Source organism: Dasypus novemcinctus, chromosome 4 (genome assembly GCF_030445035.2).
Source record: "Dasypus novemcinctus isolate mDasNov1 chromosome 4, mDasNov1.1.hap2, whole genome shotgun sequence".
In the NCBI taxonomy this organism is placed as follows: Eukaryota; Metazoa; Chordata; class Mammalia; order Cingulata; family Dasypodidae; genus Dasypus; species Dasypus novemcinctus.
The window spans coordinates 38,961,450-38,973,648 of NC_080676.1; the positions used below are offsets into that span (position 1 = coordinate 38,961,450).

The 12,199-nt window shown below is 34.8% G+C and overlaps 1 protein-coding gene across 9 annotated transcripts in view; it reads right to left on the minus strand.

Annotated features, from left to right (window-relative positions):
- WDR49 (WD repeat domain 49) overlaps window positions 1–12,199 on the minus strand; it is a 146,542-nt gene that overhangs the window by 50,753 nt on the left and 83,590 nt on the right. For all 9 annotated transcript variants that reach the window (XM_071214593.1, XM_058295238.2, XM_058295235.2 and 6 more), the window contains 2 exons: window positions 10,830–10,994; window positions 7,411–7,526 (listed from right to left, as the gene is read on the minus strand). In XM_071214593.1, coding sequence (XP_071070694.1) covers window positions 7,411–7,526; window positions 10,830–10,994 — 281 coding nt within the window. The remainder of the gene's footprint in view (window positions 1–7,410; window positions 7,527–10,829; window positions 10,995–12,199) is intronic.

Here is a 12,199-nt window from a genome sequence, read left to right on the forward strand (position 1 = left end):
CCAGGGTATCTTGGTTCTCTTCCTGCCTCCCAAATCTCTCATTCCCTATTATCTATCTTCCCTGCCCCTTTGTCTTTCATCCCCTTTAATATGAACATTCTTTCTTGTCCCTGCTACATTTCCTCTCTACACAAACTGGCTCACTCAGAGATCCTATGTACCAGCCTAGTTCCAATCTTGCTTCTGTACAAATGGTTCTTGAATTATGTCTTCTTTCACAAACATTTCCAGTGTTGAATAGGTTCCACTGGCTAGTTGAAAGGGTCCATAAAATGCTTCCATCAGCATCCGATCTTATATCCAAATTCCAAATTTTCCATCTTCCCTCCACAACAGCCCTCAATCCTGAATTCCCTAATTTGTTACTAGATCCATATTCCAGCCTCCCAGATGCCTTGCTCTTTCCCATCAAACTATAAAAGTATTGATTCTACCTCTATGATAGGTTGTACATTCACTCTTTCCTTAGCCAGTGGCAACTTCCTGGTTAGGTGCTTACTACCCTGTGGTGGAATAATTATAATAGCTTCCTAATCAATTTCACTGCCTCTAATCTAAACCTTCTGGTACATTCTTTATCCTGCCACTAAGTAATTATTTTGCCTGGGAATCTGATCATTTATTCATTCAAAAGCATTTCTTATTTTCTATTTTGAAAATCCTGTTCCTGGTGCTGCATATGGATAGAGTCACAAGCATAACATGACTAAAATTCTAGGTAAAATGCGGTAGGGCCAAGGAATCAAGGTAGGCAAGGTAGGGCAAGGTAGGGCAAGGATCAATTGCCATGGAAATCCAGGTGCAGAAATCACAGAAGGCTTAAGCTGAAAAGGTATTTGAACTGGACCATAAAAGATAAGTAGAATTTAGAATTGAAAGTCTTTCTAGGGAAAAGAAACAGCTGACCAAAGATAAGATCAATATCTTATCTTTTTAAAAAAACATTTACTAGTTTTCCATTTCCTACTTCAAATGCTTGAGCCTGCTATTCAAACCCAAAAATATATGGGTCCAACCTACTTTATCAGATTTTTTCTTGCTATTCCTCCATCTTGCTTTTCAAACCAAGATTTGCATGTCCAACTAAATACATGGCAGGTGTACTGTAAATATAATATACCGTCCCAGTGTGAATTTTGCTCAAAGAGTTTGGGGGAAATATTGTTATATTAAAGTAAAGATAGAAGAATGAATGCAAAATTCACCTGAATTTTAAATAGGGCATACAAAGTTTAAAGTAAATTTTTTGCTTGCAAGAGCTATTTTGAGCTTTTAAGGATATTCAAAGGCTGTTTCAGAAGCACACCTTCTCATTCAACCCAAACACATTCATATTGCTCTCTAAGCACACCTTACATTTCTAGTCGTTTCATTTTCAGTCATGGTGAATGCTTCTGTGGATTTCATTTCACACACAGATCCAAACCTACTTATTCACATACCCTTTCTCCAAAATCCTTCTCATATTGGTAGACTTCTTCAATAACAAGTGGAAATGTTTCCTCTTTGACCTCCTATATCATTCACATTTTATTTATAATATTTAACATTAAATTGTCTCTTTTACTCTATTACATTATAAATTCTTAGAAATCAGAGATCTTGTCTTTTTCTGTAACCACCCAGTAGCAAGAAGTGATGTATACGTATTAGATATCCACTAAATATTTGTCAAATGAATGAATGCAAAATTATTGACTCAAGTATCACCTCAAGTAAGCCTTCTCTGATCATCTTATCTAAAAAGAGTCTCCCTTCATTCTCTCATCCCTTACCCTACTTTACTTTTCTTTATAATACTTATTGTTATGTAACATTGTGTACTATATTATTTGTATGTTTTTCATCTGTCTCTCCTACCATAAAGTAAATTCTAGGAGAGTAAGAACTTTGTTTTCTTCCTTTCTGCATCTCCAGTGCCTAAAATAATACCCAGCACATAATAGGCATTTCAGAAATATTTACTGAGTCAATGTGTGAATTATCCAATTTTAAAAATTAATCATTAATTTTAATATTATGTTATTTTAATAATATTATTAATATTAGGCTGACACCTGTAAGATAATATAAATATGGCAATTTACAGTTCTGAAATTACAGTTAAATCTCATGATAGCCTTATATGTCTATATTTTTAATTTTCTCTTTAGCATTGGTAAGTTTAGTTGAAGAAATTACACTTTATGGATGGAGAATATGGAGTGGGGCTGGGAAGGAAGAGGCCAATCCTACATCTCTCCTATTACTTTTTAGCCAAAATTCAACTTCAAATGTTTTTTTGTCAATCTTAACTGGATATATTCTGAAGTACAAACTAAAGGTACATAAAATGGAATAAAAAGTAGCCCTTCTGATATTTAACTTTATGTGTCAAAATGTGTAAAAACTACTTAGCTCCATCCTTTTCCTGAAAACCAAACCTGAAACTTTCATTTGAAATGACAGTTATCCTTAAAATACCTTAAGAATCCACACTGTATTTCTTATTTTATCCATTTCAAAGGTAACTTTGTACTTTTTCCAAGAGTAAAATTAAAGCACAGAATGAGCCAATTTTAAGGCTTAGAGTATGAGAGACTTGTTCTCTCTGACATTGAATAAGTTCACCGGACCTTTGTTCCACTCTGCACCCCACATTTGAAATCCTTAGAGGACTGCTACTGAGCAAGTATGTCATCTTGTGAAGACAATCACTTCTCTCATTCAGAATTTAGATATGACAACCAATTCTGTGAGAACAAGATTAGTTTACCCATCAAGTGAAAAAAAGTGGGGGGAGGGAACTATACTCTAGGGTGAACTATGAAAATAATTTTTGACCAACACTTACCATGTAGCAACTGTCATGAAGAGAACACAATGAACTATTTGACCTCTATGGATTCATTGTTCTTGTGTTGGTAGTCTAATTATTATAAGTCTTGTTAATACCTTTCCTTGCTCAAGCCATTGCTTTTTAGGCTTAAAAGGAGCTTTCCAAAGGCAGAGAATGAGTTAGATAGAAATAAGTTCATTTTTATTCATTTCTTACCTTCTTTTTCCTAGACCATTACAAAAATAGATTTGAGGATTTTTGTGAATTTCAAACATACCTGTTCCTTCCTCCCTCCAACACAGTAATTCTAGAATAAGTCAAAACATTGGAAATTTCCATTCTGATTCTCACCCTAATAATAGAAACCAGTTGAGTTTATAGAACTATAAACCCTTAGTAAGGCAATTATTAAGAATTTAATATCTTGTGATGGATAGATTTTATTCTTTAGAAACTTCAAATCCCCAATATCATTTCACTAAAAAATACTTTTAATAATAAAACTATTTCAACAACTGTTCATTGAATATCTTCTTTTTACAAAGCACAGTGAAGGATGCTACTGCCAAAAATACTTTCAGAATCATTTCAAATTATATGAAAGATTCTTTTTCCTATTTTGCATATGTCTAGATTTTTACAAGGATAGGACCTTCATAAGCAGATGAGAAACAAAATAGAGAGAAATAAAGTTGAAGTGATGAAGAATCTATTTTTAGAGAGATTTAAAAGTCTAGAATCATAGATTTTAAGGCAGAATAAAATCTCAAACAAACCATTGTGAATATTCAGTTTATCAGAACTTTATATAATATATGTCTACTTTGAAGAAATGCAAAGTAACCATCTATGCACTTAACTTTACCTATTTAAATATGACCAAAGATTTGTCTCCTCTTTGAAGGGAAAAAAATCCAGTTATGCTAGTTTCATTCTAGGTATTTTTGAATTGCACCTATTTCAATTCCCAACTTTGCCACTAAATATATTTTGCTTACCATAACAAGAAAAATGTTTCTAACAATTCTGAATTTGGAATTTCTTTTTTACTGCCAAAAGTATTCTCTAGATATGAATGATCACATTACTAAACAGCCAATGCAGTTTCTCAAATTCTGAATTGCTTAGGACCATTTTACAGGGGTATTTACTATATCCCATTTTATATATGTTGACCTCCCCAATTAAATTGTGATATCCTCGAGAGTTAGAATCATGTTTATACACATTCAGGCTGCCACAGTATCTATATCATTGCCTTCCACATAGTTGCAATTTTAAAATATTCATAGAAAGAAAAGGGAAAAATAATGGTAGGCTAAAATACTTGTTTCTTTATATGCACAAAACTGATTCAATAGTTTTGAGTGAAATGACAACCCACTCAATCAAATTACTGCTTTAAAAATATAATTGTTCTCCCATGATTTAATGATTCCATTTATAACTAGTCAACTCAGGAGTAATGGAAAGAGCATGGGATTTGGCATAGACTCCTAACTCAGCTTCCTACTAGCTTGTCACCTTGACCAGGCTACCCAAGCCTTGGATTCTCCTCTTATAAAATAGGATAGAAAACACTTGCCTTGTGGTAAAAAAGAGATTTCAGCACCTACTCTGCTTGCTTCTTACTAGGAGTGTCACATGGATAATTAATATCTCCAATTCTTTTTATTTGTCTATTCAACAAACATTAACTCACTCAACAAAAATCATTGAATATCTAATAAGCACTAGGCACCAGCTAAACAGATAGTGCTAAATCAAATATTATAAGTGCAGGGTGCTAAGAAAGCACAAAGACAAAAAGGGGGCATATTTTCATTCTGGATATTCAGAGAGCCTGAACAAGTCATGAATTAGGAATAAATGTTAGCCAGATTTTCTTTGAAAGTTTGGAGAAGGATTTTGAGATAAGGCGATAGCATGCAGAAAGACATGAGAATGTGGAACAGTATGGTTTGTAAATACCCTGACAGCAGGTTGCTTTCAATTGAGTTTAGAATTCTACACAAGAATGGGGGGAAAGTGACTAGACTGTAGATCCTGGTCAGGGCACTTAGATTTATTTTGTAGACAGCCTTGAAAAATTCTAAATAGGGAAATGACATAGATAGGCTGTTTAGAAAGAAATCATTGTTGCTAAAGTGTGCAGAATCTGGCAAGAATGGGCATTACTGGAGAAAAGGACAAATCAGAAGGTCATGGCATTGGTCCAGATAGAAATGATGCTCCGAATAGCGATTATAGTAGCAATATATAAGAAATATAATAGATATATGAGAAATATATAAGAAATATAATAGATAAGATTTGGGGATTATTTGGTTGTGAAGTCAAGTGAGAAGGGAGAACTGAGACAGACATTTGGGTCTCTGGACATTACCTTAGGCTCTGAATCTGGGAGAAGAAGCAGGTTTTGTAGATGAAAATAGATAATGAATTCTGTTTAGAACGTGTAGAACTTGGTATTGCAGTCAGACACGCCCAGCAAGCAAATGGGTAAGTGAGCTTAGCAGAGAGATAAGAGCTAAAGAGAGATTTGACATATCTGTAAATTACTTCCTACATTTTAAGATGACAGTAAGGATTAAATTTTAAGATAAAGCATGTAAAGCACTTTACAGTACATAGCACTATAAATACCAGCTCTTCTGAATAAAATATTAATTAGATGGTATATTTAGGTTTCCCACTCAAGAAATGCAATATCTATGATATCCTAGGCAAAATTATCAAACCAATATCTTCATGTAGATAGAACCTGAAGGTAAAGCTACAGCTTAAGTTAGCAAAAGCAGCAGCCTCTCTCTGTTTTTGTTTTTGTTTTTTATTATTAAGAAAGCTTAATAAGCTGACTGTCAATATTCCAAATATTTCTTCCCTAATCATTAAACTACCTTGGAATTGGTTTAACGGTCCTTCCTTCCCCAACTATAACCAAAAGTTGGTCTGCCCTTTTGCCCTCTTTGTTAAATGTCTCCTGGTAAAAGGATCGCTGTGTTCGATCCTGCAAAACCCATCCTTACATAAAGCCTTTGACTTGGCAAACATAATTTTTACATCCACCAGGACAAAAGTAAAATTATATAAGTGAGAATGTATTAATTCAACTTTCAGTTCTAAGAGATCCAAATCCTGACAACCTCGTGGTAGCTAGAAACGGAGGAGGAGGTTGGGGGAAATGAAAACTTTTCCTACTTTCCTTCCAATTTTCCCAAAGTTTTCACCCCAAGACTTATACAAAGTGATCTCCCAACAATATAGATGTGAAAATCTGGCATGGTGATCCTTTAAAGCATTTTTAGATTACTCTATACATCTTAATATTTTTAATTTTCCCTTTTAAAGAATCAAAAACCTTATATTTTATGCTAAGTTCTAACCATGGATATCTAAAAAAATAATTAAGAAAATGATATTGCCACCTTTTGACTTACACTGAATAATTTTTTAAATTCTTCTATTTAATGCTCCAAATTTAAATTGGATCATCCGGATAGTACACATCTACCTGCTTTTATAGTCAAGAATTAAATTTATCGTTGCCATGGCTTAATTATATAGATCATTAGGCCATATACTGTTGAAGTGGTTAAGAGTTGTTAATGGATCATGCTTGCTCCCAGGGAGTTGAAGAAGTGTTTTTTTCCAAAGGCGGGAGGAATGGAATTAGTTCTTACTATCAAGTAGAATAATTTGAACTATCCTTTCTTTTTATTTAAACTATCCCTGAAAACTAAGCTGTGAGTGGCACTATGATTGCTAGTTTGTATATACACATTTGCATTTGAAGTAAAGTCTTTTTGTGATTAATTTAAAAATCCCCAAAAATATACTGCCAGTTTTCTGGTATAAATTCTGATTTAATCCAGCTTCAATCCAGTAAAATCACAATTTTAAAGTGACTACTATTGGGCAAATTACCTATTAGAGCAATATTTCGTGAACTGTTGAATTTATGGACAATGTATTTTCCAAACATATCACACTTTTATATTCCTAGTGCTTATACAATGCCATAGGAAAAGGTCCTGTTGACGATCTCTTCTCTCAGGAGAAAGGAAAGAAAAAGTAATTTTCTTTATCATGAAAAGGAAGAATTTCTCCTTGAGAACACTTAAGTGGGCTGTGAAAGGCCCTTCTCCACATTGATATGAAGGAGGTGCTAACCCAGAATTCGATGGACTAGTTCCCTCTTATGCTGCAATTTAAAAAAAGAAACAAGAAAAGAAGGAACACGTTTCCTTTACAGTTGGAGAACTGAAATTTTCCCAGTATTAAGAATAAAATTTGGGAATCTTTTGGAGTTAATACTAAAGAAGTAGTATTATGTCCCTATCTGGAATGCTGAAAGAAAAAGTCAGGCAAATTCCTAAACCACGAGAAAGTCCTTAGAACACTTCTCAAATGATTTCATGATATTTTATTTTATTCAATCAACTCCAATTAGAGTTTCATTCATCTAGGTCACCAGCATGTTAATGATTCAGAATAGGCAAGATTTCTATGTTCTTTTTCCTCTTAGATTTTGATGTAAATAAAACTTTTTTCTTTTACCTTCCAGCATTTTAACATAAAACATATCATACCTCTCCCAGCCTGTAACGAGTATGGTTGTTTTAAGAACCAATATCTGTGAAATATCCACAGCTCCATCTCGCCCTACATTCAGTGTGTGGTGACAATATCCATTGAAGTCCCATACCTTGAAGAAAAAAATTAAAATTACCTCTGCAATGGGGAAAAACCCTGGGGTTGATTGATGTAGGATATATAACAATTAAATAAACCCTCTTTCTGCTTAAATTTAGCCATTATTTATTTATGACTCTACTTGTAACTCTGTCCATCTATTCTAATAAGAGTTGACTCAAGGGTATACATTTGTGCACATTTTTAAGGGAAAGGCACTATAAAATCACTTTGGAGTGTATTGAAATGCTAGTTCTTTCTCTAACTGTGTGATGCCAGATTACTAACTTAATTTGTCTAAATTTCCATTCCTTTATTTGTGACACAAGAGCCTTACTTCTCAGCCTTACTTCTCCAATCCTATGTTTGGAGAATTATTAAACATCTAATACAAAGCCCAAAATACATTCATCATGTACTAGGTTTCTCATCTTCTCCCTATAAAACTTCCTGTTGAACGTGGGTGCCAGACACAGTCCTACAAAGGCACAAGAAGTTCTAGTTTACCTATTTGGGCAGTGGGATTGTATGCAGGGCCCAGTGGGTCTCCTGTGAATGACGACATCATTGAATCACTTTACTAAACTAAGCCTTGCTATGGAACATTGCTAATACATCATTCATGGAGGGTGAGGTGGCATTAGCCATCAATTAAAAAAGCACATACACTTTGAGGCAAAAATTCAATTTCTAGCAAATCTTTCCACAGATCCACCCATATATATGAAAATGACATGTTCAAGGGTGTTTTGGCAGCATTGTTTATAAAAGCTAAATGTTTGACTCAATTTAAATATTCATTCATATAAGGGTCTAAAGAAGCTGAATATGGAATACCTATAAAGCAGAATATAATGTAGCCATTAAGAAGAATGAGTCATCTCCATGTTTCTAGATTCTGCCAAAACTCAACCAGCTATGGAACGCTGAGCCAGTTGCTAGTTGCTTTACTTCTTTTGACTTCAGTTTTCTTACCTGTAAAATTGGGATAATAAGAGTGCCAACCTTATAGATATGTGTGAGTTTGTGTGTGTGTATATTTATATCTAGGGCTTAGAAGAGTGCCTCGTTCATAGTAAGCCTGCAGTAAAAGTTAGCTAATATTATTATTACTATATGTATTGATATGAAATGAAGTTTGAGATAGAAAAACACAAAATTCAGAATAATATGTAAGGTGGACTTCCATTGAAAAGCAAATGGTGCTAACAGACAACTCTACAATGATCCAGAAGAAACCAGTAAAAATGACAGTCTCTAGGGAGGAGCTGGGAGAAGGGTTGGTAGAAAAACTTTTTTCAGTCTTTTTTATCTTTCAAATTTTGTGTTGGATGTATATACTGTTTTGCATACATTAACTATTCAAAACATTAAGTAATTTTAAAACAGATCCTTCAAAATCATGAAAAATACGGCAATAATTTTAAATCTTTGATTACATAGATACTGGTCTTGGATTCGAAATTATAAATGAGCTAGACAATGTCATTCATTCTTGTTTTCTTTCATAGAATATGGCCATAGCAGCTCAATGCTAATTTATGTGTTCTAGGCAGAGTTCGCCTGTTAGGCTAATGTGATCAAGATAAGCGCATCTTCAAAAGCAGTGATTATATTCCAAATTCACATTAACTTCTAAGAAGTCAAAATTTGAGCTGGAATGTAGAGGGGCACATCCTCTTTATCCCTGTCATTTTATTTTCCAAATGTGGGTCTTACCGAACCCACCTAAAACAATACCTGCAATTAGATTTTGTAAATATCTGTCTCCAGATCCCACAAATTCCTTTAGGTGGAATCATTTTAGCAACAACCTACAGTTTCTGCCCTACCCTGAACTCAATAATCAGTTATTTTCCAAGATTATGTAAAGGGAATCTAATTCACTTGCTTCATTGTTCAGTTCATTCTCACACCCTGGACCTGGTAAGTAGATACTGCCTGTTCCTTTTGCCTAAACCACCATCTAAAACTCCAGTTCCAGTCATTCCTGTTTTATTGTGCCTTGACTACTGGGATTAGGGTTGCCAAGTACCTTCATTCATCTTGCCAGTTCTCCCATCCACTAAATTTAAACCACACATGGCAGTTCATGTCATATGCATTTAACCTTCCCAAAGAAAATCCATTGATTTTCATAGATTCTCACTGCAACCCACTGCAGCATTCCCTCTCACTGACCAGTGCCAGCCAGAGAACCATCCTCAGTACTTGCCTCCAACTCCCAGGATGTTCCACCAACAAGCCCAGACAACTTTCCATTATCTTCCCCTGCAGCCTACATGAATGCATCTTGCACCGCACCGTAGAAGGAACATCTAATACTTTTCTGACCCCAGGATGATGGGAGTTTAATAATCATTTAAAGCTTATTCAGCAGACTGCCTTAGATTTTTTCAAAGTGTCACAAGCCATCTCCAGTCAAAGACTCTCATTATTTTCAAAGTTCAGGGTAACAGACAGAATTCACTGGTAGGCATGATTTCAGATATCAAATCTCTAGCTTCAGATGCCTTTTGGTCATTTTTGCAAAATAAAATAATACCGTCCTCCAAGAAGAAATGAATAATAGTTACAAAATAGGAAAACTGGAAATATGAAATGGTTTTAGTTTAGTAGGGAAAAATGTGTATGTAAGAGGGTGTTATATGGAACTCTGTACTTTCTGCATGACTTTTCCATAAACCTACAACTGCTCTAATGAAAAAATAAGGACTCTAGGAGAAAGGTAGTGAAATCCAAATAAAGCATGGACTTAAAAAATGGTTTTAGTTTAGGATGGATAGCAAATGGAATTATTATTGTTTTCCTTACTTTCCTTCTTCATTGTCTCCCTTACCTTTATGTAAGTGCAAATTACAAAATAGTTTGATTGTAGAATATTCTTCTTTTAAAAACTTTCATCTATAACATTTTTGAAAGTTTACTGTTGTCCTGACTTTTCATTATATTAACTGAGAAAAAGAAAACTAGAGACATTAGTTGAAGTAGATGAAAAATATTTTGACCTCTTATTTCCCAAAGCAGTCCTCTATTCAGAACACTATAAACACTTCCTGAAATAAGTATGCCAAATTGTGCTTTTAGTCTAAATAATTTATTCAGAAAAACAATTTATTCACTTCTCCATGGACGTTTATTTTCCTCACAGCTTTGTTATTAGACAGTTTGGGTTATTTAGAACTTCTTATCTTGTCTCATCCCTCTTTTGTAAGGCCCAAAATGGCAAAAACAAGTATAGCTATAGCTGTGTCACTTTCACACAATATTTTAGCCCCCTCATCTCAGGATAGAAAAGCTTTTACTGTGTTCACACCTTTACAGTCCCATCTGTGCTGCCAGTCAAAAGCCGTGTCTCATTTGCATCTAGGGCCATGGTGCTGATTTCTGCATTGCCATGGCAACCAGTAAACTGTTTGATTTTCTGCCCAGTGTCTATCATCCAGAAGGAAACTGTTGACTCCGTATCAGAGCTGATCACCTATGAGAAAACAGCATTATAGAGATATTAAATAAAGTCCCTGAACCAACCTTTTACATTTAAATAAAAATACATAGCCTATGCATTTTCACTGCTGAGGTTCCTCAAAAATTACAGATACTTTAGTAATGTATTTTCTTTTTAAGCTGATACCATTCCAATCTCTAGACCAGAACTGAGGTAATGAAGTCATGATTCTCTTTCTCAGAGAAAATAGGAATCTACTTCCCTATAGCTCAGTGTCTAGCTGCTATCCTGAAATCAAATCCAACTGAAAATAAACTGATAAACCTTTCTCATTTAGATGAGAAAGCTTATTTTGCTAGTCATGGTGCTCTGACATTGTTTACTCTCTGAAAATAAACATTTTATGCATATATAAGCTTCTTTTAGAATTCCAAAAAGAAGCAATATCAGCCATTATGGGAAAAATTAATTTTCAGAAAATTGCTAGAGCTATTGCTTTCATTACTGTTAGTCCCCTGGTTTCTCTTCTTTTGAGCTACTGAGTATATTTTTTTACAGCTAAACACAATTTTTGATGGGTCACTAGAACAAATAACACAAAAGATTAAATTTAGGCAAGCAAACTTGGCCCAATGGATAGAGCATCTGCCTACCACATGGGAGGTCCACAGTTCAAATCCTGGGTCTCCTTGACCCGTGTGGAGCTGGCCCACACACAGTGCTGATGCGCGCAAGGAGTGCCCTGCCACGCAGGGGTGTCCCCTGTGTAGGGGAGCCCCATGCGCAAGGAGTGCGCCCCATAAGGAGAGCCGCCCAGTGTGAAAGAAAGTGCAGCCTGCCCAGGAACTACACTGCACACACGGGGAGCTGACACAAGATGACACAATAAAAAGAAACATAGATTCCCGGTGCCACTGATAAGGATAGAAGCAGTCACAGAAGAACCCACAGCAAATGGACACAGAGAGCAGACAACTGGGGGGCAGGGGTGGTGGGAAGAGGAGAGAAATAAATAAAAAATAAATCTTTTAAAAAAAAGATTAAATTTAAATCTGCATAGAAACTTCAAGAGGAGGCAACAAAATAAATGCTAGAAGGAGTAGGAGTTCAACAATGAGAAATTTTATAATGGCAAATAGACTGCTAATTTCAGCTCTAGGTATTTAGGCAAACTTCATAGTTTAAAACAACATAGCTAAAATAACCTTTGGACCCAAAGAATGAAAGGGAAAAAAAAC